At 59.2% G+C, this 23,781-nt stretch overlaps 4 protein-coding genes across 8 annotated transcripts; 2 read left to right on the forward strand and 2 right to left on the reverse strand.

Annotated features, from left to right (window-relative positions):
- The first annotated feature begins 916 nt into the window (after positions 1-916).
- Positions 917-6,193, forward strand: EXOC3L1 (exocyst complex component 3 like 1). Of its 3 annotated transcripts, none has more exons than XM_061172916.1 (14): positions 917-1,088; positions 1,293-1,439; positions 1,641-1,816; positions 1,898-2,117; positions 2,661-3,273; positions 3,353-3,470; positions 3,607-3,732; positions 3,832-3,932; positions 4,136-4,246; positions 4,994-5,123; positions 5,243-5,365; positions 5,450-5,617; positions 5,694-5,818; positions 5,893-6,193. In XM_061172916.1, the coding sequence occupies exons 1-14, from the start codon at positions 977-979 to the stop codon at positions 6,080-6,082; spliced, it is 2,460 nt and encodes an 819-aa protein (XP_061028899.1). In that variant the 5' UTR covers positions 917-976; the 3' UTR covers positions 6,083-6,193. The 3 variants fall into 3 exon arrangements, with proteins under 3 accessions (XP_061028899.1, XP_061028900.1, XP_061028901.1); XM_061172917.1 differs by having other exon boundaries at positions 5,450-5,605; XM_061172918.1 differs by lacking the exons at positions 5,694-5,818; positions 5,893-6,193 and having other exon boundaries at positions 5,016-5,123; positions 5,450-5,589.
- A 3,093-nt stretch (positions 6,194-9,286) lies between these two features.
- Positions 9,287-13,147, forward strand: MATCAP1 (microtubule associated tyrosine carboxypeptidase 1). Its single transcript, XM_061173275.1, has 6 exons — positions 9,287-9,871; positions 9,953-10,096; positions 10,378-10,510; positions 11,446-11,751; positions 11,861-11,958; positions 12,980-13,147. The coding sequence occupies exons 1-6, from the start codon at positions 9,302-9,304 to the stop codon at positions 13,145-13,147; spliced, it is 1,419 nt and encodes a 472-aa protein (XP_061029258.1). The 5' UTR covers positions 9,287-9,301.
- A 1,567-nt stretch (positions 13,148-14,714) lies between these two features.
- Positions 14,715-18,352, reverse strand: NOL3 (nucleolar protein 3). 2 transcript variants are annotated; one of them, XM_061173049.1, is made up of 5 exons: positions 18,170-18,352; positions 15,820-15,919; positions 15,411-15,713; positions 14,955-15,260; positions 14,715-14,861 (listed from the first exon to the last, which is right to left on the reverse strand). In XM_061173049.1, exons 2-5 carry the CDS (start codon positions 15,902-15,904, stop codon positions 14,854-14,856), a joined length of 702 nt encoding a protein of 233 aa, XP_061029032.1. In that variant the 5' UTR covers positions 15,905-15,919; positions 18,170-18,352; the 3' UTR covers positions 14,715-14,853. The 2 variants fall into 2 exon arrangements, with proteins under 2 accessions (XP_061029032.1, XP_061029033.1); XM_061173050.1 differs by lacking the exon at positions 15,820-15,919.
- Positions 18,353-18,946: 594 nt separating this feature from the next.
- On the reverse strand, positions 18,947-23,722 carry HSF4 (heat shock transcription factor 4). 2 transcript variants are annotated; one of them, XM_061173105.1, is made up of 13 exons: positions 23,596-23,722; positions 22,857-22,965; positions 22,640-22,767; positions 22,424-22,548; positions 22,082-22,157; positions 21,867-21,931; positions 21,247-21,343; positions 20,867-20,994; positions 20,518-20,745; positions 19,885-19,990; positions 19,721-19,786; positions 19,523-19,592; positions 18,947-19,243 (listed from the first exon to the last, which is right to left on the reverse strand). In XM_061173105.1, exons 1-13 carry the CDS (start codon positions 23,716-23,718, stop codon positions 19,092-19,094), a joined length of 1,473 nt encoding a protein of 490 aa, XP_061029088.1. In that variant the 5' UTR covers positions 23,719-23,722; the 3' UTR covers positions 18,947-19,091. The 2 variants fall into 2 exon arrangements, with proteins under 2 accessions (XP_061029088.1, XP_061029089.1); XM_061173106.1 differs by having other exon boundaries at positions 20,518-20,641; positions 20,867-21,020.
- Positions 23,723-23,781: the final 59 nt, after the last annotated feature.

Here is a 23,781-nt window from a genome sequence, read left to right on the forward strand (position 1 = left end):
CTCTAGAGCCCGTGAGCCACAATTACTGAAGGCCGCGCACCTAGAGCCCGTGCTCTGCAACAAGAGAAGCCACTGCAATGAGAAGCCTGCGCACCGCAACGAAGAGTAGCCCCCGTTCGCCGCAACCAGAGAAAGCCCGCGCACAGCAACGAAGACCCAACGAAGCCAAAAATAAAAATAAATAAAATAAGTAAATTTATTTTTTTAAAAAATCTTTAAAACAGAGACCTTGGCCCATCCTACTCAGAGCTCTGAAACTGGGGTGACTCTTCCAAGGCCTTCCAAGGCAAGGGTACCTGGCTTTTATACCCTAACACTGACTGAGAGACTCAGCTGTGAGACCTCAGCAGCCTACATTTCTGGCAGCTGGGGGAACAAGTATCTTTGTCCTGAAGGGTGGATTCGGGTAGTAGCCAGTGTCCGCTACATTATTACTACCTAGTAGTCCCTTCCATGGCTCCCTTTAACTCCCAAGACAAACACAGCTTTCATAGCCCTTCCACCCATCTCCGCCATCACCTACCACACACCGTCTTCACAAGAGCCTGTGGTCTCTTGCTCCTCTGCAGAGGCACACCCACCTCTGAAGGGCCCATCAACACAGTTGTCACACTGTGATGTTGTCTGGACCCATATTTGCACACCTCGCTCTCCACCCAGGTTGGGGCCATCTAGTTCATGTCTGTGTCCTGAGCACAACAGATCCTGCATAGGCTGCTCAAGTCTCAATGATCACAGGGAGTACACCCCCCTCCCCCCAAGGAAGTGGCGCCCAGCCCTCCCCACTCTGTCCCACAGTGCAGATGCTCTTTCCTGTTGGGAATAAAGTACCAGAGACTCAGCTTCCTTCCTTTCTGCATGTGGCCTTGGAGAGGGCGGGACCTTGGAGGGAGGAGGGAGCTCCTGGGCAGAGAGGTGGGACAGAGGCTTCCTTGGGGAGAGGAAGTCTCTTGCCACATGCTGAGGTGTGGGTCTCATGAGCCAGTGGTGGGAGTACCCAGCTCTGCCAAGAGGGCCAGGGGAGAGGGCCATCCTCAAGGCCAAGGCTATCTGTGGAGGAGGGAGAACTGGACGCCTGGCCAAGCCTGGTGAGTTCCATATCAGACTGTCCTCTGCAACTCAGAGCAGGAGCGGTGTCCAGTGGAGGCCCATGCCTACCCTGTTTCACTTGCATCTGAGGGGCAAAACTGAGAAACCCGGCAGGCAAAGGTGTCTCAGTTTCCTTCCCATCACACCCACCTCCCTCTCATTTCCTGAGGGGGCTGGGCAAGAACCTTCCTCCTCCTTCTCAGCGGGGCCTAGACGAAGGCTGCAGCTCAGAGGAGCTCCCACTCTACTTGCTCTAACCTGGACCTTCGCCCCCACTCCTACCTCCACTCCGGCTCCTCCAGCCATGGACTCAGCAGCCAGGGACAAAATGCAGCCCGCACTTCCCCCTGGTATGAGCCCTTCTGGGTGGGCTGAGGGAGGGATGGTGGCAAGAAAGATGGGGATGGTGGGGTTGGTCCTCCCTGGCTGGAGCTCTATAGGGAGGACAGGGAGAGGAGTGGACTGCCCTGGGGGACAGGCCGAGGGTAGGAAGGGGAGCAGATTTGGCAGCCACTTCCTGCAGGCCCTGCCCAACTGACGCGGCTGCCCAGGCTCTTCCTGCCCAGGGCCTGAGTGGCCGGAGCAGGAGAGGGCGGAGCAGCTGGCCCGGGGTGCAGCACTCAAGTGGGCCTCGGGTATCTTCTACCGGCCAGAGCAGCTGGCCAGGCTCGGCCAGTACCGTAGCCGCGAGGTGCAGCGTACCTGTTCCCTGGAAGCACGCATCAAGGTGGGCATCAGGTAGGAGGCAGGAGTGCTGAGGGCGGGCTGCAGGACTGGCCAGGCCTCACTGGCTGCCTCCCTCCCACAGTCGGTGGTGCAGTCGTACCTGGAGGGCGTGAAGACCGGTGTGCGGCAGCTGGCCTGGGCCCTTGAGGCCGTGCAGGGAGCCCGCGAAGCCCTGGGCCAGGCTCATGGGTTGCTCCAGGGTATGGCTGAGGCTGCACAGACCCTAGAACCCCTGCGGGAGCAGGTTGTGCAACACAAGCAACTGCAGGCCATGTCTCAGCTGCTGCCCCGGCTGCGAGCTGGTGAGTGTGTAGGGCCCTAGGCCGCAGTCCTCCGACAGGTAGTCGACAAACACCATCACTGATCAAGGGGCTGGGGCGCCAGTGGGAGATTGCGTGGACAGACACGTGGGCGACCTCCCAGAGAGTAACTCAGGCTTCAAATGGCATATGAAGCAAGGATGCATATTAGTTCATTCTGGGGTTCCCAAGCATGGGATGTCTGAGTCAGGACTGACACCAAGTGGCTCTGGCCAACCTGGCTGTTAATTTACTAAAATATTTCCCTAACGGGGTGGATGAATAGCCACTGGCATGGCCCCCCAAGTTCCTCCCTGCCTTCCCTCCAAGACCCCTGACTTCCTCATGTTCCATCAGCTCAAGGGTTTACCCTTGGCCCACCATGTAGGCCCTTCCCTGGGTCCTTTCAGATTGACTAATGCTCTACTGTACTGATTATTAAATATTTTACACATCATCCCAGCCCCAGGGCCTCAGCATCTACTGCTATACCCGCTGCACAGGTGGGAAGGCTGAGACCCAGGGCTGCCTCTTCTCCCCGCTTAGTGCCTGCTGCATTGGCCCACACACAGACCCTGATTGATGCCCAGCGACTCTTGGAGGCATATGTGAGCCTTCGGGAACTGGAGCAGCTGCAAGAGGAGACGTGGGCACCTCTCGGGGGCCTGGAGTTGCCAGTGTTCGAGGGGCTGGGCCCTCTGGCTGAGGCTCTGGGCCAGGCTGTGGAGGCGGCTGCAGGGGCTGCAGGGCGGCTGGCACGGGAGGACCCAGCCCTGCTGGTGGCTGCTATGCGTGTGGCTGAAGTGGACGCTGGGCGCACAACCTCCCTGGAGCAGGCCGCCCGGGACTGGCGGCAGCGCTGTCTGCGGGCACTACAGGAGGGCTTGGAGCGGATCCACTTTGGGACACCTCTGCAGCCTGGGCCAGGGGCACTAGCAGAGTGGTTGGAGGCTCTGCGGGTGGCTCTACCAGCAGAGCTGGCCGCGGCTGAGGCACTGGTAGCACCCTGCTGCCCACCACACTACAACGTGGTCCGGCTGTGGGCCCACACCCTGCACAGCGGCCTGCGCCGCTGCCTGCAGCAACTTCTGGAAGGGCCTCAGCTGGAAGCTGCCGACGCCTTCACCTTGCTGCATTGGGCACTGCATGTGTACCTGGGGTCAGTGTCCCTGGGGCAATGGGAAGTGGGTGCATCAAAGGCTGGAGGCTCAATGTAACACTGGGCTACCCATGTCCAGGCCAGAAATGATGGGGAGCCTGGAATTGGGGCCCGAGGCTGACGTGTCTGATCTGGAGCCCCTCCTGACCCTGGAGAACATCGAGCAGTTGGAGACAATATTAGTGGCCAAAGTCCAGGTGAGTAGTTGGGGCCCGGGTTCAGAGCAGCTCTGCCACCAGCTGTGGGCCTGTATCTGTGGAGTCGCATGTCCACCTGTCTCTAGCAGTGTCAGTGCCCTGCTACATACTGCTGCACCTTGCCCCTTTCCCCCAGGCAAGTGTGGCCCAGTGGCTGCAGAAGGCACTGGACGGGGATGTAGCTGAGTGGGGCCGAGAGCAGGAGCCTGACACAGACCCATCTGGCTTCTACCACTCACCAATGCCAGCCATCGTGCTGCAGGTGGGTGAAAAGTGGCAAGGCAAGGGGGCAGCTCTCATAGGGAAAGGGAAGGAGGGCAGGACTAGGACTCTGCTGATGGCTGCCCATCCCTGCCTGTAGATCCTGGAAGAGAACATTCGCGTGACCAGAATGGTCAGTGAGTCACTGCAGCGGCGGGTGCATGGCATGGCACTGTCAGAACTGAGCGCATTCCTGAGGAGGTCTGCCAAGGCACTGACCCTCTCCCAACCCCTGGCCCTGATCCTGGGGCAGCACTAAGGGGCTCTGAGTGATAAGACACACCTGTGGAAAAGGGCTCCTTCAAAACAGGGCCTTGGGTATCTTGGAGGTGGGGCCAGAGTACCAAGGACTGGGGTTGCACCAGAATGACAGCAGATACAGGAGCCACCTCTGCCCTTTGCAGCTTTAGTGATGCTCTGATCCGATTCTCCCGAGACCACCTCAGGGGGGAAGCAACGGCCCCTCATTACGTGCCCTACCTACTGGCCACCCTCAACCACCAATCAGCACTCAGGTACCAGGAGGCCCCCACAGAACCCCACCTTCACTAACCCCTGACTGAACACCTATTAGGTATGGACCCAGCTCACACTAGGCCTTTAGGAATTTCGGACTCACATAGCCCTGGGGTTCCTATCCTAGTTCTACTAATTACTAGCTGTGTGACCTTGGGCCAGTTACCTAATCTTTCTGAATCTTGCTTTTGTCATCAGTAGTATATGGGTAATAATGGACATTCTGAGAATCACATGAGATAACAGATAAAATGTACCTACCACAGTACCTGGCACATAGTGTCAATTATTCATTCATTCAACAAATATTTATCAAGGCCCTACTCTGTGCCAGGTAATGTCTGGCGTTACAGCTGTGAACAAAACAAAAACATTCCCTTCCTCTTGGGTCTTATGTTCTTTGGGGTGGGGGCAGAGAGGATGAACAAATTAATGATGATTTTGACTCCCTCCTGACTGGGATTAACTCTCTCCCCTTACCGAAACAGAAACTGAAAGACATGACTTGCTCAAGGTCACACCGCGAATTAGAGGCAGGTCCAGCTGGCCTGTGTCCCTTCTAGCTCGCTGAGCCCACCACTCCCATCCTCAATCCGTGGCCCAGACTTTCAGAAGTGCAGGGAGCCGCCCTTCTTGCCCCCTCACGGAACACACTTGCGCCACTAGGTGGCGCCCAAGTGGCTAGACAACGGAGGGCCTCTCGGGCCTTGGCCTTGGTCCTGAAGCCGTACTTTTGGTCGGTCCAGCTCCTCCGTGTCCGTCCTGCAGCCCGACTGGGTGGCTCCAGGGGCCTTGGCTCCGGTGGAGGCAGCGCTGGACGAGTTGCAGAGGAGGATCTGCCGCCTGGTGTTGGAGGCGCTGCTGGCGGAGCTACAGGTGAGGCTTCAGATGGAGATGGGGGTGGGAAAAGGAGATATAGCGTATGCATGGGGGTCTCTGCGGGGAATGCCGGATCTGAATCGTCCCTCCAGCCGCGTCTCTGCCCTCCGCTCCAGCCCCTATTCGCTGCTCTGCCCTCTCGCCGGTGGCTGTCGAGCCCAGAGCTGCTGGATGACGTGTGCGAGCGGACCGCGAGCTTCTGCCAGGACTTCCGACACGTGCGGGATCCTGCGGTCCAGGTGCGTTTGGGGGGGAAGGCTGGGGAGGGGGGAAAACGCCCATGGAAAAAGCGTCCTGGAACCATTTGATCGTGCTCCCCGCAGCTGCTGCTGGCCGAGGCGGAGCGTACCGTGGTGCTGCAGTACCTACGTGCGCTGATGCAAGGCCGCCTAGTGTGCCGCGGTGCTGACGAGCGGACCCAGGCGGCCGAGCGCCTGCGGCACGATGCCGCCCAGCTTCGGGAGCTTTTCCTCGGTTTGGTGAGAATCTGGGTGAGCAGATGGGCGGGAGTCTCAGTGGTTGGGTAGGGGCCGAGGGCTGGAGAGAGACCAACCCCGACGTGTTCAGGGCCTGGAGGAGAGCGTTCAGTGCGCGCCAGTGCTGCTCGCCTTGAGGGAGCTGCTGAACCTCCGCGACCCCACGCTGCTTGGTCTCGAGGTGGCAGGCTTGCGGCAACAATTTCCCGACGTGAGGTGCGAAGACGGGCCGGGAAGGGAGGAGGGACCCAGGGGGGGCTGGGCGGGGCTGACGCACCTGTACTCCATAGCGAGGATCACGTCTCCGCCCTCTTGGACCTGCGCGGGGACGTGTCCCGAGAGCAGCGCCTGGCCGCACTCAGCTCTCTGCAGGCCGGCCCGCAGCCCTCGCCCCCAGCGGGTGGACGCGCACTCTTCAGCCTCGTGCCAGCACCCGCACCCCCACTGTCCTCCTGCCTCCCCTCGGGGTCCTGTGCCTGACCCCCGGCTCCCGCAGAATAAAGCCACGGTCCCCGTACGCCTGAATTGTGTGCGTTGGAGAAGGGGGGATAGAAATAAAAGTCCCCGCGAAGGTCAGGGGTTCCAAGTGCAGTGACATACCTAAGGTATCCTGGCTCCAGTTCTGAAATACGTCTGCGCCCCACCTATCCCGGCATCAGACCTGTATATGGGCTGCTTTCCCAAGCACCCGGGCTTCCACCGCTGTATGCGGACTACATCCCCACGTGTCCGTGCACCGGCAGCGAGCTCGCGTCTCCCGCGCGACTGCTGAGTCCAACTACGGAGGCGGAGGGGGCGGGCTTAAGACAACACCCCACCCAGGGGCGTGACCCGATGGCGGACCCCCTCCGGCTCTGCCTGGCCCCACCCCCAGCCATGTCCTCGGGCGCTTGAGGCCCCGGAGATTGACGTGAAACCGCGCGCCTTCGTCTGAGCGTGCGCGCGCCCGACTGCGTGCGTCACCAGCGTCGGCTCCCGAGGGCTGGGCAGCCGGCGGCCGGTGTTGCGGAGCGGGAACGGCGGCAGCGAGAAGAGGATTGAACAGGTGGGGACGCGGCACGCGGACGGAATCCCCCCACCCCCGAGAGGCCGAGAAGGCGTTCGACGCGACCCCTCCTCATCTACCAGGGAACCCCGCTCCATTGTCCTCTGGCCCCGCCCTCCATTGGGCACGCCCTTTGCCCCATCCCCCGCCTCTTATTGGCTGGAGGTCACGCCCCTCCTCGATCTCCCAGTCCCCATTGGCTCCTCTTCCACGTTATCCTCTCCCGGAGTTTCTTATTGGCGCAGGCCACACCCTCTCATTTATCACCAGACTCCGCCTTCAGCCTGGGCTCCTCCCACAACCATCTTTCATTCATTCTGCATCTAGTGCTGGGTACTTTGGTCATGGGGGTGAATCAGACCCGTCCCTGACCTCACGGAGTTCAGGGGATGACGGGGGGACACGGACCTAGGCTCCAACAGTGACAGCCTAGGATGGTAAAGAAGCCGCCTGGGCACTGGGAACCTCTAAGACGCTGGGAAGGCTTCCCGGAGGAAGTGAGGCCTAAACCAAGTCCTGAAGAATGGTTAAGGAGTTTGCCACGGGGAGACATTGGGAGGGCATTCTTGGCAGAAGGACCTGAGACATGAAAGAAACAGGTGTATTCTGGTAATTGCAAAGAGGTAGGTCAAATGAAAGAAGTGGAGATGAAGGGGATTAGTACAAGCAGAGGCCCGGAGACCAGTGAGGAATCCAGAAAAGTGTATAGTTAGTTGAGGGGAGGGAAGCCTGAGGCCTGAAATCTTTTCCAGCAGCTTGTCACTAGGCAGAGTGCCGGGAGGAGCGGGAGGGGATCAGAACTAGATGGGGAAGCAAAGTGCAGGGAAGGTATGATTCCAGTTCTGAGAAGGACAAGGGCTCTTGATTTCATTCCTTTATTGAGCAACTGTTCTGGGGACACAGCTGTGAACACTTAAAAGGAGAAAACAGATAATGCTCACTTGTACTTCAGATGGTGATAACTGCATCATAGGACAATACTGTAGAGAAGGGGAGGTTGTGGTGGAGAGTGTCTAGAGTAGATTTATTTTATAGAGGGTGTGTTAGGGAGGCTTTTCTAACAAGATATTTGTACAGAAATCTGAGGAAAGTGAGAGTGACCCTTTCAGTTATATGAGGGGAAAGCACTCCAGACGGGGGACATGTTCAGTTTGAGATACCTGTTAGACATTCAAGTAAAGATGTTGAATTGAGAACTGGCAACACTAGTCTGAAGTTTATGGAAGAAGTTTGGGCTGACATATTTAAAACCATGAGAGTGGATGAGATCACCTAGGGAGTGAGCATAAACGGAGAAGAGGAGAGAATTTTCCAAGTTCTGGACATTACAGTGTCAAGAGGTCAGAAAGATAGGGATTACCAGCAAGTAAGACCAAGAACAAACAGCCAGTGAGGTGGGAGAACCATGTTCCAGTGTATTTGGGAACCAAGTGGAGAACATGGCCAAGCCAAGATGAAGTCATTAACTTTGTCAAATTCTGCTGATCAATGTGAAGATCATTGGTGACCTTGGTCAGATCAGTTTTGATAGAGAGTGGGGGACAAAAGCCCCCACTTGTTGTGAAATTGAAGAGAGAACAGGAAAGAAGGGATTGGAGACTGAGTATAGACGACTTGAGGTGTTGTGTTGCCCTAGGAAACCGCTGGAGGGAGATGCAGTGGAGCTGGAAGAGTGTGGGGTCAAGTGAGGGTTTTGTTTTGTTTTTTAAGATGGAGAAATAACAACGTGTGTTTATACTGATGGGAAGAATCCAGTAGAGAGGAAGAGATTGATGGTGCAGTAGATGTAGGAAAGAAGAGAAATGCTGGAATTATGTCCCCGAGCAGGCAGGAGAGTTTGGAGGCTGGAGCCTTCAGTCAGTCTCTGGGGAGAGACTGGGTTGGACTGAGCCCTGGTACAGAGTCAGGGGTGAGTGTCCCGACACTGGCCTTGGATGACCACTAGGAAGATGCCTCTACGGGACAGACCAGGGATTGGCTTGGATTTGCTGACATTTCCCTCTGCTCACCAAAAGCTGATTCTAATTTGGACTTGAGCAGATGGCCCAGAGGAGAGAGAGCATTCCAGGTGGAGGACTAGCATAAGCCAGGGGCCTGCAGGCATTCAAACTGACTGAGGCCCAATCCCAATGGGCTGGAGGAAGTGGATGGAGCCAGGTGGGAGGGGCGGGGTGAGACTGAGAAAATGCCATAGGTAGAAGGCAGGTAGAAGGTAGTGAGACCCCCTCACCTGTCATCCTGGCAGCTGAGGCTACGCTGTACCAAACTCCCAGTCTGGGTGGGCGCTGAGCACAGGGATTAGGATCATGAGTAGGGGCTTAGGCCTCGCTCTCAGCAGCTCACAGTCTAAGGGGATTTGAGTAACCACCATCTAGCTGGGTGTATGAGATTCTTCCTCTTGCTTTCCCCCAGTCCAGCTTGCTTGGGTGAGCCTGCTGGAGGGGATGGACACTAGGGTGGAGGTGAGGGGGCAGGTTAGAACCTGGCGTCAGGTCCTGGGCCCACCAAAGGCCCAGCAAGGGCAATGTGGATGGAGCCTGCTGGTCCTCAGGCCACACGCACTCATGCTGGCCTCCACATGCCTTTCTGTGTCTCCAGAAGTCGACCGTGTGGGGAGTTGGAGTGACCCAGCTGGATGTGACCACCAGGACAGAATGGTGCTGGACTCAGGGGCTCAGGTGTATGAGCAGGCACCCCCCAGCCCGCCATCCAGTCCCTCATCCTTGGGCCATAGGCTGAGGCCCTCAGACCGAGATGGGACAGCACTGTACCCCTGGCCTCGGTCCCTGGCCTTGCCCCTGGCTCTCTCAGTCCCCTCAGCCCTGCGGCCCCGGCCTGAGCTGCAGCCCTTCTCAGAGCTGCACTTGGGCCACTGTGGCCACATGCGTCGCAGTGAGAGCACCTACACCGTAAACAGTATTGGCCGGCGGGGGGGCAGCACCCAGGGTCGGGCGCCACCTGGACGGGGACGGGACCCAGGTGGGGGCACCCTGCGGCCTGCGGCCTCCCTGCCTCACATTGCTAAGACTCGAAAGGATGCAGGCCGTGGTGCCAGCAAGAGCCCCTGCATGTTGGTGGCTCTGCGGCCAACCAACATGGACCGTGAGCGGGACAAGTTCTTCCAGTCCCATTACACCTACAACCCACAGTTCGAGTACCAGGAGCCCATGCCTACGGCTGTGCTGGAGAAGTACTGTGAGGCCTCTGGACAGTTCCTCCATCAGGTCAGTCCAGACTGCCCACCTCACCCTGGCCCTACCACCTGAAAGGCCTGGCCTGACCTGCCACTGTGGCCCTTTGTGCAGGCAGTTGGCATCATTGAGGCTGTCCTGGAGAAGTTTGGTACCTATGAACACTTTGAGGCTGTGACTGGGGGCCAGCTGCTGACCAAGTGCCAGATCTGGTCCATTGTGCGCAAATACATGCAGAAGGAGGGCTGCGCTGGGGAGGTGAGTTCGCCCTGCCTGCGAGGCCCCTTTTCCACATGCTCCAAACCAGGCTGCTGAGTGGGCAATGCCAGGCCCAGCTCTACAGTGATGGAGCTAGCGACCTCGGGCAAGCCCTGTCCCTGCCCCTGCCCCGGTAAGGTGGGAGCTGGCTCCAAGCAGAGGTGGGGAAGGGTAGGTGTTGTGGCCAAGTGTCCAGCCTGGCTGCCTTGTGGCATCAGTGGGTCCACCTGCACACTGGCCCCTGGGCTGGTGGCCATGGCTCAGGGCTCTGCCGCCTGCAGGTTGTGGTGCAGCTGAGTGAGGACCTGCTGTCCCAGGCAGTGATGATGGTGGAGAACAGCCGACCAACATTGGCCATCAACCTGACTGGAGCCCGCCAGTATTGGTTGGAGGGCATGCTGCGGCACGAGATAGGTCAGGGTGGGGGTAGGCGGGTGGGCGGGTAGGGGTGAGAGGGGGCTGGGACAAGGGGGGGCAGTGAGGGTCTCCAGTAACCCCACCCCCTCTCTTTCTTCCCCTTCCCTCCGGAGGATGGGCCCCTTCCCTTCATGAGCATCTACCTCCTTCCTCTGGCTCACAGAGGTAGGCCAGAACATGCCAGCACACTCTCTGGGCTCACCCTCATTTCTTGTTCCTTCTGGGTATCTTTTCCTTCCTCTACTTCCTCTATGATTTCCTTTGACAGTGGGGCAAGAGTGCTGAGGCCCAGACAGGCCAGAGGGAGAGCCCTAAGGGTCCCACAAGCCCAGTCAACATGCAGGCCCTCCCCGGTGGGTGGAAGTTCAGATCCTGGGAATGGAATTAGCTGAAGACACACAGAGCTGGGTTTAGGAGGGGATAGGGCCAGGCTGGAAAAGCGAGCATGGGACACTAATTACTATTCTTTTCTGTCTGTCCCTCCTCATCAAGAATCCTGTTGCTCTGGGCAAAAGGTGGTTTTTGCTGGGGACATCAGCATGATATGGGCATGCAGGATGTGGGGCTGGGGTAGTGTGTGAGTTCCTGCACCTCTCTGGGGGCTTGGGGGGCAGTGTGAGTTTGGGAGAGTTTGTGTGTGTGTGTGTGTGTGTGTGTGTGTGTGTAGCCCTGGACGGGTGAGGGAGGGTTCATGTATGTGAGACTCTGGATCCTTGGGTGTGAGTTCACCTGAGGAGAGTCTTCATGCTGCCTGGGGTTGGGTGAGTATGAGTTTGGGGTGGAGGGGACTTGTGTAAGAGCCTGAGTTTAGAGGCATAAGGATATATGAGTCGCCGGCTAGAGGTCCAGCTGGGCAAACCAGGACCCAGGCCGGGCAGGAGGGTCCCTTGGATGCGCGGCCCAGCGCAGCCTCTCCCTCGCCCACCCCACAGGTACCCACTACCTGCGGGGCGTGAACAACGCGCGGCAGCCATGGCACAGCGCCGAGGGCCGGCTGCAGTATGGGCTGCGGCCAGCGAACCCCACCGAGGAGGGCCTGGCCAGCCTGCACAGTGTGCTGTTCCGCAAGCAGCCCTTCCTATGGCGCGCCGCGTTGCTCTACTACACCATCCACCGCGCCGCGCACATGTCCTTCCGCCAGCTGTTCCAGGACCTGGCGCGCTACGTGCAGGACGCCGACGTGCGCTGGGAGTACTGCGTGCGCGCCAAGCGCGGCCAGACTGACACCTCGCTGCCCGGTGGGCGCCTGTGCGGTGGGGAGTGTCCTGATCTGTGGCAGGGGTGCGGGGGGGGGGGGGTGCAGGTGGGGCTTTGGGCCTAGGGCTCACGGCCCTCCCGTGTCCACAGGCTGCTTCAGCAAGGATCAGGTGTACCTGGATGGCATCGTGCGCATTCTGCGGCATCGCCAGACCATCGATTTCCCGCTGCTGACCTCGCTGGGCAAGGTGAGGGACCACGGGCCTTCAGAGGACCCAGCCAGCTCTCCCCCTCACTGCAGTATTCCCTTAGCCTCTGATTGGAACTCAACTGAGGACTGGGTGCCAGGCCTTTCTGTTGGGGGTAGCGTGGGTGGAGGTGAGCACAGGAGGTGAAATGACAGTCTGGCAGCCAATACAGGTGCTTGAGCCAGCCCACAGGTGTGTGTGTAGACACTGCACTTCAAAGGAGGTGAGCATTCCAGGCCAAGGGAGCAGTCAGGAAGGCCTGGGGAAGGAGGCTGGAGAAATGGCCAGGGAACAAGTCCTTGGCCCTGGGTATTTGTGCCAGGCTGAGGAAGTCGAATTTCATCCAAAGCAATGGGGAATCCTAGGAGCTTTGAGCAGAAGAATGGCACAGGTGGTTTGCTTTAGAAGGCTCCCTCTGTCATATGGGAGGAGAGGCCTAGGGAAGGGAGTGCAGGGGGAAAAGGAGGAGGCCTTTCCGATCACTTTTGCAGAATTGATGGTGGTCTGGCAAAACCCAGCAGTGGCCATGCAGTTGGAGGGGAAGCGGCAAGCTGGAGAGATCTTCAGAGACTGGATCTTTTTAACTCAGTGGCCACTCTGAGTGGGAGGGTGACAGATTCTAAGCCCCCACGTGGAATGTGACCTAGGGGACTGTGAGGAGGGTGGGGATGGCATAAGCGGCACCCAGTAATGTTGGATATGGGGAGTCTGAGGTGCCTGAGGGATATCCCGGGGGAGGTGTTCAGAAGGCAGTTGGATACCCAGGTTTGGAGGTGAGGGGGGAAGCTGGACTGGAGACAGGAGTGGGATTGTAGGACATAGATGATAAAAGAAGGTGTTGAGAGAAAGAGCAAACACCCAGGACTGAGCCTCAGGGTACGTAACATTGGGAGTGGATCAGGAGGGGAGAGGGAGGAGTTCCAGGAGCAAAGGGCTATGGGCCATTGCAAGAGAGCTGGGACCAGCTGCCTGAAAGCCAGGGCACCCTGCCTACTCCTGAGGCCCAGCTTTCTTCCTGCAGGTGTCCTATGAGGATGTAGATCACCTTCGGCCCCATGGGGTGCTGGACAACACCCGGGTGCCCCACTTCATGCAGGACTTAGCACGCTACCGGCAGCAGCTGGAGCACATCATGACCACCAACCGGCTGGATGAGGCAGAGCTGGGCCGCCTGCTGCCTGATGACTGATACTGGTTGAGGGCTACAGGCAGAGGCCCTGGAAAGAGGGCTCCAGATCAGCCCCCAGAACATGAAGCTGGCTGCTCTGTGCTTCCACAGCCTGCACGTTTCTTGGGGAATGGGGAGGGCAGAAGCATTTCAGGAGGGAGGAGAGGCAACAGCAGAGAGTTTGTGTCCCTTGCTAGCCTCCCTGGACCCTGAAGGCCAACAGCAGCATGTCAGGCGAACTAAATCTGCCCTCCTGTCTCCAGCTGCCTTTTGAGCAGAGGAAAAGCCTGGGGGCAGGAGGGAAGCTGAGAATGGATGGGGATGGGGGGATGGTTTGGGAGTAGAAACTTGTTCTTGCATGAGATGGCTTTGGGTGTCTGCATACTCCAGTCTTTTCCTCACCCACCTGGCCCCTTGGTGCTCCTTCAGCTTTCATGCTGTCTACCTCTCACTGGGTCCTGGTGGGGATCTCCCTTCTTCTGGGGTGATTGCCTGAGCCTGAGGTCCTGGCTTTCACACAGACTCAAGGAGCAGGGATCCTGGTAGTAGAGACCCAGCTGGGCTGGGGTGTGCTTTCCAGCATTTTGCCTCTCCCACTGTCATGTATTTATTCCTTATTTATGTGCTCTACTTACTGGGGCTGGGACACAGCAGCTTCTGAAGGTTCGGTGGAGGGAACAGGGCTCCTCTGGAAGGCACCGACTGTTCCTAGCTCCACTCATACACACACACACAGACACACACACGCACACACAGGCCTTGTGAATCAAGCCAAGAGCTCACCTGGCCCTGCCTTCATCCCCTGCATTGGCCTCTACTGTCCCTGTCTTTGCCCACACCCTCACAGCTGGTCTCTGGCAGAGGCTGGCATAGCCTGGCAGCAGCCACAATCAAGCCTGAGGTGCAGGCCCCTCGTTGTTCCTAGTTATGAGCCCCTCCTAGACCAGGAGAGGTGCCAAGATGATTGTTGCTTCCAGTTTCACCTCAGACTCAGCTGTGTGAGGTTGACCCTGTCCTACTCCCTCCCTTGGCCTTAGTTTTCCCATCTGAAAACTTGGAAACACAGCTGGAAAGTCCTTATTCATTTAGTTAGTGAATAGGTATAGAGCGCCTTCTTTGTACCAGTTAACTGGTCACAACCCTCACTGAGCTCCCAGACCTGAGAGAAGCCAGACAATTAAAACAATTACAATGAACTGTGCGGGCTCTGCCTACTTGAGATCCCTTTCTCTTTCTCTCTCCTAATCTCACTTCCCAAGGTGATGAGCTCTAGCCCTCTCTAAGTGGAAAGAAGTACCCTTTTCCTGGCTCTTTGTGCCAGGCCTAGGGGCTTTCATGAGGTGGGGCTGGTGACTACACATGTCCCCAAATGGTTCACGAGGATAAAAGGGCTGTGGAGCAGGGCCCAAGGGTCTGGCCCTTGTCCCACTGGGGACCTGGGTCTGGGGTCTCCAGGGGTACAGCTTGGGCTATTGAGGATGGAAAGGGGTTGAGGACTGGGCCGTGGGCACAGGGCTGCCCAGGTCATTGGGACTTAGAGGTACAAATCCACACCCTAGTTCCTGGGCAAAGAGCCAGAATCACAGAGTCCAAGCTGACCCTCCAGAGTTTATTCACTTTCGGTGGTACTGTGCCAGATGGAGCCTTCGTGGCATCTGACCCCAGCAGGGCAGGATCCTAGATCCCATCCTGCTAGGGCGAGGAGCGGCCTGTCAGCGTTAAGGCTTTCAGGAATCTAGAGATGACGGAAGGGGTGTGGTCAGTCAGGTGGAGCCCTCCCTCCGCCTCCCAGGCCACGCCCTCCCGCCAGGTTTGGTCGGCCTCACACCTTCAGATTCGTCCCCAGCCTCTAGGTCGGGCTCCAGCTCCAGTTCTGGCTCTGGTTCTGTCCCTGGCTCTGGTTCCGGATCCATTTGGGGTTCCAACTCCGGCTCAGCCCCTTCAGAGGTCTCAGCTTCCAGCTCTGGCTCAGTTTCCTCGAGGGTTCCGGATTGCGCTACCTCGGAGTCCTCAGGACCCCGGGCCTCATCGCAATCTGAAGCTCTGGGCAGCCAGGGGCATGCGGTCCCTGAGCCAGCTTCCTCAGGAGTCCAGTGGCCTGGGCATGGGGGGTCGTAGCTTCGTTCTCGGTAGCCTGCGGCGGAGGTGGGAGTGTCTCAGGCTGATTTTACCCCTCTGAGGTTTCCTCTGCACACGTGCGGGTCTTTGGGGAAGACCTCAACTCCGTGCTCCCACGCCACGCCCCCTCCTCCGACCTAGGCCCCGCCCCCGCGCGCGCTCTCACCCGTGCCCACGTGCTGCCAGTCCCAGGCGGGGTCGGGCGCGCGCACGGTTCGCTGGGCGCAGCTCAGCAGCTCCTGGCAGGCGGCTTCGCCCTTGCTTTGCACCAGCAGCAGCAGGCGGCGTACCCTGCGCTCGGCATCAGGCAGCGCGTCCAACGCCTCGTATTCGGGCCCGGTGAGCACGCCCCGTGCCAGCAGCGCATCCAGCAGCAGCCCCGAGTCCGACTGCAGCGTCTCTACCAGGCGTTTCCGCTCGCGGTCGATCGTCTCTGATGGCCTCTCCTGCGTGTTGCCCATGGTGGGGGCTGCATGGGAGGTGGGGGGAGAGAGGGAGTGGGGGCCGGAGCTCCCCTGACCTTGACCTCTCTCCCAGGGCCCCAGTGAACACCCGTGACTGGGGTCTAAGTTCACCTCGATCTCGGCAGTCAGCGGCCGGCCAGCTCCATAGTGCAGCACAGGATCCGTCCTCCTGCCTCCCTGGCCTCTTCTGTCCCATCTCCTCAGGCTCCTCCTTCGGTCCATAAATGTTAACTGTGGCTTTCCAAGGACCCTTACCTACTCTGACAGCTCTCCCCAAGCATGTCCTCCCTCCTGAGCCCCTGCCACCTGCAGATCCTGCGATCAATTCAGACCCAGTTTATCCAAACTAACTTCTCTTTCCCAACCTGCTTCCCCAACTTAACAGGCAGCAAGACCTACAACTGATCCTGATACCCCACACCCAGCTTGCAGTCAAGTTCTTCCCAGTCTTTCCAATATTTCTGTCAACCTCACCACTTACTTAGTGTAGCCTTTCACTTCCATCCTAGACCCTGCAGAGCCTCGAATCCGCCCCCCTCCCAGATCCCGAAGTGCTAAGAGCCTCCACTGCTTCTCTCACCAGCTGGAGGAAGTCCAGACCCCTTATCCTGAGGTCCATCCTTCCAGGACAGGCCCTGCCCCTGCACCACCTCACCAATGCCACCACCATTTTGTAACCCCAAAGTGGTCTCATGGTCTCTCCTGGTTCTAATACCTGAGCAGGGATACCTGAATTCTCTTGAGTCTTAGCTCTGACCGAGATCTCCTGACATCACCTGAGGCCAAACTGTCTCCCTGCTGCCCTGGGAATGATTTACAGCCATCATCTTTAAGTACCCAGGGCCCAACTCATAAAAGCTACCAGCAAATATTGAATTTTCACTGTTTTCCTCCATAGATCCTCCCATTTTGAGAGGCTGTCTCTCCCAAACAGCAGGTGTTAGGCAGAAATTAATCTGCTTTGTTCATTTATTGACAACCAAGGACAATGGCCTATCTCCTCTTGGGTGGCCTGACCCAGGCAGCAAGGCCCCTGGCATTAACGGCAATTAGGTCAGGCCCTGGACCACTCCCTCTCTCAGCCCATCTCCCCTGGCCTTGGCTTTGTCCACAAAACACCCTCCTGGGTCTCGTCCTCCCTTTGGGGTCCCTCCTTTACCTCCTTACCTGGTTCTAGGTCTAGGATTTGGTCCTAGCCCCCATCCTGCTTCCCAGGTCTACCTGGTGTCATGCTATGCCTCCCTGGTCATTTCACTCCTCCTAGCCATACTGAAGTGTCAGCCCTTCCCCCAGGCCATGAGCAGAGACCAGGACTACCCTTTACCCCTCTCTCTCCCTTCATGTCCCATCAGGGACAAATGCTGCTCCTCCACTTCTCAGTGAGTTATCAGCATCTCCCTCAACCCCTCTATGGTCATCTCATCTCCTACAACAGTCTCTCTGAGTACCGCTCACTCCTATCCCATCACCCCCACAGAATAGCGACCTTGACAACTCTCTGGGGTAGGGCTTTTGTCCCCATTTTACAGATAAGGGGACAGGCTCAGCGAGATCAACTGGCAGAAGTGGAATCTGACTTGCTCCAGCCTGAACTACAAGGTCTCCTGCCAAGCAAAATGTCAGCCGTAACTACCTGTCCCCCACACCCCCACAGCTTATCAGAGGGAATCCAGACTATCTGTTCACTTCCCACCCCCTGGACAGCCAGGCTTTCCCCCACTTCCCTCCACCACTCAGTACTGGCACTTCCCAAACTTTGCAGATGCTGTTGCCTAGGCCTGGAATGCCCTTTCCTCCCTCCATGCTGTGGATCCATCCTCCAAGACTCAAATGTCCCCTCATCCACCCCAATGCCTGAGTGTCCCACAAGCAGACTGGTTCCTTCTCCTCTGTACCCCAGTGAACAACATATACCCTCACCACTAGGCTGACATCACTGCACTGTGTACTGTGGATCCTCTGCCCTCTTCTCTTGAGGCTTCCAAAGCCTGTCCCCCAAATCGAGTGCAGGAAGGGAGGGAGGACAGAACCCACTCTGTACAGGTGCAGAGAGGGAGGGGGAAGATTAGACTGGCCCCTCCTTCTCTCTCACGCCTCCCCAGGTTCTTTTCATGTTAGCCTCCTCCTTCCATTACCCCGAGTCCTATCCTCTGTCCTGTCTGCGGTGCAGAGACCCCAGCTGGTCCGGGTCCTCTCCCTGAAACTCAATGCTCAGAAGTGAATACCGAAGTTATGTCCTTCAGTGGTCACAGCCCAGATCCTTCCCGGAGCACCAGGCAGCTCCAGTTACGAGGCGTGGACGGGGTCTCTGCCGCCCTCCCCACCTCGCTCCCCGCGCGTCCGTTTGCTAGGGAGCGAAGGTGGTGGAAAACTGCGGGAGCCTTTGCGCACGTGCGAACCCTTAACTCCCCTCCACCCAGCCCCAGAGCTAGAGTCCTGCCGAGGGGCGGGGCTCACAGACCTCCTTCGGGCGCGGCTGGTTTTGGTGGGGCGCGGATTTTGCCCAACCTCAGTTTCTCTTCCCTACCGCAGCCGGGGGTCGGGGGGGCTCCCGGTCCGTGCGCTCCCGGCGGCCCCACTCACGGGTCGAGCCTCGGCGGGGCAGGAGATGACGAGGCAGAAAGGGCCGGGCGGGGTGGGGATGGAAGCAGCAGCTGCGGCGGGGGCGGGGCGGCCAGGGCTGCCGGGAACAGCGAGGGGGTGGGGAAAGGGGGCCGTTCTTCCCGGGACGCGGGGAGGCAGGCCACAGATGTCGCGTACCGCCTGGGCTCGTACACGTAGTCGGCTTTCCCTCTTCACCCCGGGCGTTCCGGATGAGTCGGGGAGGGGACAGTTAAGCCCGCGGCCCCAAGTACCCCGGCAATTCCCAGGCGTTTTACACCTATCCTCTCGTCGACCCATCTCTGCCTGTCACAGACAAGGCTCAGAGGAGACCAGCTTACCCAGGCTCACAGAACGGATGCACTGCGGTGCTGGGTGTGACGCCAAAAGCCCCCGCTTCCCGGAGGTCGCAGTGGCCACGCGCCAGCCCAGGATTCGGACCCGGAGGATGGGGCCTAAGCAGGAGAACTAGGGGCAGGCTCCCCAAGCACCTCCACCCTTCAAGGGTTCCTCGATTAAATATTAAAGCCCTAGGATCTGGACGCTGCTACGAATGCCAAGTCGCCCCCCACCCATGACTTCTGTGCTCCATGGTCGGTAGAGAAAAGAGACCAGAAACACAGAAAAAAACGCAGTTTTATGCAGGGCTCGGTATTGGAGAGGGGCTGCCAAAGTAGGAGGGGCTTCACTCAGCCTCCAGCAGGGGCTCAAGGAAGCCGAGCCGGGCGTGCTACCGGCTAGCCCGCCCCTCAGCCAGGCTGGTTTCAGAGTGGAGAGGGCTCTCAGGGGGAGGGGTTGGCCCCTGGGCCCAGGTAGGAGGCGCGGCTCTCAGGGGTGCTGTAAATGGTTAAAGCTCCTGGCAGGCTGAGGGCTGGGCCTCCCAAAGCGGCTTGGACATCCAGCAGGAGTGGTGCCCCCAGCATGGAGTCCTTCCCTAGGAAGAGTGGGGCTGTGCTCAGCCGGGAGAAACGGTCGCCTCCTTTCTTCAGGGAAGGAGAGCCTCACTCGCCTTGCCCTCCGGTCAGTTAGGATGAAACATCCACTCTCAACCTCCCCACTCTCTTCCAGTGGCTCAGGCAGCTTAAGCAGTACTCTGCAGAGCAGCCTGGCTCGGGGGATTTCCCTCCAAAACACCAACTGCCCAGCCCACACAATCGTGGTAGCTCCGGCCCCTTAGGGCCACCCCCAGGTCCTGAGTCACCACAATTATTACCTGGCCCTGGAGAATTTAACCCCTTGACCGCCAGCTCAGTCTCACCCTTCTCTGGAACCAAGGGCTGCAACTGCATAAGAGAACCCCAGGAAGCAGCTGGGGAGGGGAGCTGGGGCTTTGGCTGAGGGAGAACAGCTGTGGACTAAAAGGCTTGGCTGAACAACCCTGAACCCCCTGCCCTCCCCACCCCCATCTTACCAGGGACAGCTCCATGTCTAAGTCCATGAGAGTCCACTCCCGCCCTTGGAGGCTGGTGCCCAGCACCTAGGGGGAGCTCTGGGTCAATGGTGTCCTCCCCAGGCTGCACAAACAGCTGGACCCCACCAAGCCCCATGCCCCTGCCCTACTGAAGGTGTACTCACATCTAGGGGCCCTGCAGGCTCCACACTTTCAGGGGGGGCCCGAAGCAGCATTGGAGGCAACAGACTCTCCGGGCTCCGGGCTCCTCTCTCCAGGTCCAGAGGCCCCCTGTGCACGGAAAACTGCCGTTGGCCTGCAGTGCCCAACCCCACCCCCCATTAGGTTCCCAAGGAACCTGAATACATCAGGATCTAAATCTGACAACATATAGAAAATGCTGGAAGAGGATCCCACACACACACATAGAGGGGCACACAGAGAGTGCCTCTGCCTCCAACTTTTGGCCTGAGGTTTGGGTTGTGTCCCCTCCCTATGCAATTATCAATACCAGTGGTTCTTAAACTGTTGTGTACTTTACAATCTTTACAAGCACCCCAGTGGTTGCATTTAAAATGCAGATTCCTGAGCCCTACCACTGAGATGTTTCCACTTTCCAGGGGCCTCTGAAGCTGGTACTCCTTAGAGCAGCTCTGAGAAATCAGGTGAGACCGTGGTGCCCAACCGACACCCACCCACCCCCCTGAGCCAGCCACCAAGGGGCAGAGAAGGCTGGGAAGTCTGGGGGCTAGTTAGTGCTGATCTAGCTGCAGAAGTGGCCCACAGGGCTTACAGTCAAAAATGGTCTCTCTGCTCACCTGTCAGGAACCTCCCTGGGGCCTCTTGGTTCAGGCTGCTGGGCACTCCTGGGCCCCTCGGGGCTGAGGCTCCCTTTCCCTTCCAGGATGGCCTGCACCACAGCCACAGGCAGTGGTGGGGGTGCTGTCACGCAGAAGTCACACTCGTTTGGGGCCAGGGCCAGCCCGGCCTCGCCTTCCCCCCCTGGGCTGGCTGGCTCTTCTTTGAGCAGTGCCAGGCCCTTCTCCCTGTACCAGAGAAAAGCTTCAGCCAGACCCTGGCACTGACCTCTCCCCCATCCCCACAGCCATCTGGGCTGCCAGGCCCTCAGCCACAGGCTCCCCAGAGGGCAGCCCCTGTCCCTCTTACCTCCTGCCACCACTGGAGGGAGAAAGCTTGGTTCCTTCAGGGGATGGAGAGTCTTCCGGAATGTCAGAGATGATGGGGCCCCTGGCCCTGTGAGGGCTGCTGAGGCCCAGGGTGGTCTCTGGGAGAGGCTGTAAGTAGAAGATGAGGCCCAGCCCTTCACCTCAAGCCACAGGGTGAGCCAGAACCCAACCAGTACCACATGGGCTAGATCTAAGGGGGAAGGTTTGAGGGAGAAGGCTGGGCCCATGCTGGGGAGCCTGGGTCTGGTGGGAGGGAAGGCTGGCCTCCATCTTCTCTTCTTTTTGGGGAATGGGGAAAGGGAACAGGCTCTCCATAAACCGAGCTGTGCTCTAGGGAAGAGAGGAGAAGCAAAAACCTACCGACTGGATAAAGTAGGGGTCCTGCAGGAGGGCACCAGGTAGGGGGCAGGCGTTGAATTTGGCTGGTGTTGGGCACCCCTCATCCAGCATCAGGGACCTGTGCAGGGTGGCCAGGGCACAGGCAGGGGGCTGGGTAGGTTCATCTCCCATGCCCCTCAGCCTGCACCACCTCCCTCCCACAGGCCCCAGCAGCCAAGTCAGCAGAGCTGAGGCCTGTTGCCAGGGCATCAGTCACATGCTGGAGGCAGAAGGGGCTCCCCCCAGAGATGGGGGCCCTTTGGGGGTAGAGAGGGGAGGGAGGGAGCATGGTTTGAGACCCAGACCCTCTGCTGTTGGGATGCTTTGGGGTGAGGGGGAAGGGGATGATGGGGTGGAAATACGGGTTAAGGTCCTGGAACTGAGGGGTCTGAGAGTGGGGGTTTGGTGGTAGGGTTGGGGGTAGAGGGGGAAAGCCCTGGAAGGGGGCCCTTGGGGGGATGGCCATTGGGTGAGGAAGACTGTAATGCAGGGGAAAAGAATGAGGATTCCAGGTGAAGGGGCTTCTGGAGGAGAAGGAGTCCTGCCTGGGTTTCTGTGAGGGTCCTGGAAGGGGTGGGGGCGTCCCTGGGTTTCTCACTCACAGCTTTCTCTTAGCTCCTGTGCTGCTAGACCCCGCCTGAAGTGGCCCAAAGAGACACTGGATCAGCTGAAGAGAAAGCAAAGGGTTAACTCACACTTTGGACCTTGCCCCCCACCCTAATGAGGCACTCCAGGTGGCTTCCAGGACTGGCGGGGGGGGGGGGGCGGGTACGTTCAGGAGTGAGAGAGAGAAGTGGGGTAGGGGGGAGAGGAACACCTTGCCAATGACCCGGTGCTGCTGACCGTGGCTCTGCCGCAGCGTCACCACCTCCCTCCACAAGATCTCGTTCTGCCTGGGGGAAAGGCGTGGGAGGGTGCTGAGGCATCTGAGAGTTCGCCCGGTCACCACCCCCCACAGAATGGCAGGCCTGAACCCGCGCCCAGTCGGATGATCATCCGTCCATAGACAACAGACTTCCTCAGCTCGGCCCATTGGTCTTGATGGAGGCGCCAAGGCACGAGAGAGGAAGGAGCTGCCCAGAAACGCCTGGAAGCCAGTGCCCTCTCGCCCAGACCCCCCCTTCCCCCTCCCCATCCTCCTCCGCCCCCTCCCCCGCACTGCCTGAGCTCCCGCAGCCGCGCCTCGGTGCTCTCCTGCACTCCCCGAAAAGCCTGCACCTCGCCCAGAAGCCGGCCCAGGTCCTCAGGGCGCCAGCGGCCGTCGTCGCCGCGCAGCGCAGGCACCTGCAGGTGGGAGGCACCCTCAAGTCACAGTTGCAGGAAACAGCTGTCCCACCTACACCCGGGTTTGCTGGTTCCTGCAGGCCGCCCCCACCTTACGCCGCACGCGTTCCAGTAATTGCTCTCGGCCGCGCACGAAGCTCGGGTGCTGGAACTCGACGTGGTCCCGTTCCGGCCTCAGCAGGCCACCCTGCTCGATGCTCACCACCTTCCGAAAACCGTCTAGGGAGTAGGGCGTGGGGGCGTAAATTGCCCCGTCCCCGCGCACCAAGTCACCCACGCCCGCGTCCCGCCCGGCCCTAGGGACTCACACATGTTGAGTTGCCGCACAAAGCTCGCCATGTTGCTGTGCTTGAAGTACTGGGGCAGCACTTCCTTGGCGAAGCGGCTCTGGTCGCTGACGAGGAAACTGGTCCCGCTCTGTGGAGAACGCCGCTCGCCCACCCACCGTGCGGGCGGAGACCAGACGACACCGTGAGCGGTGCCCGCCCACGGCCAAGCCAGCGCTCTAGCGCGCGCGCATACACACTCGCACTCACTCTGGGGACCGAGACTGCCATTCGTGGGGACGTGGGACGAGGCCAGGCCAGAACCAGCTCTGGCCTAGCCTGGGGCGACCACAATCTCCATCCCAGCCCACCCAGACTCCGTACTCGGTTCTCTGAAAGGAGGAGCAGAGGCCAAACCTGGGTTCCAGCCCCGGACGGCTCCCAGACCCGCGATGTGACTCTGAACTAGAACCAGGCCCAGCCCTTCCCTTCTCCTGGCCTCTGTGTTCCAATCTGTCTGATGGGCACGGTGGGAACTAAATGACCTGGAAGATCCTTCGGGTTCTAGGTCTCCTCCAGAAGTCTCCTACCCTTTCCTCTGCCCAGAGGAAGTCGCCTCACCTCCATCTCGAATACCCCCTCCAAGCCGTCGCATACCCTGGACGGCTGAATCAAGGGACCCTCAGCCCCGTCCCAGGCAGGGATTGGGTGAGCGTGGACGTTCACTGACGTGGAGGAATCCCGGGGACCACTGAGGAAGTCGAAAGGCCCCAGCCCTCACCGGGCTCCAGCGGATCAGGTGGTCGGTGCCCGGGTCGCCCACCAGCGCCCATAGCTTGCCAAGGAAGGCTGGCACGGGGCTAGGGCCCGGCTCCGTGGGCAGCGCGGCTGGCGCGTCCTGCATGGCGCAGTCCCGGCCCCGTTTAGCGCTTGGGCCCGGCCGCCGCGGGCTTGTCAAAGCCGCGGA

This window comes from Eubalaena glacialis, chromosome 18, assembly GCF_028564815.1.
Source record: "Eubalaena glacialis isolate mEubGla1 chromosome 18, mEubGla1.1.hap2.+ XY, whole genome shotgun sequence".
Taxonomy (NCBI): Eukaryota; Metazoa; Chordata; class Mammalia; order Artiodactyla; family Balaenidae; genus Eubalaena; species Eubalaena glacialis.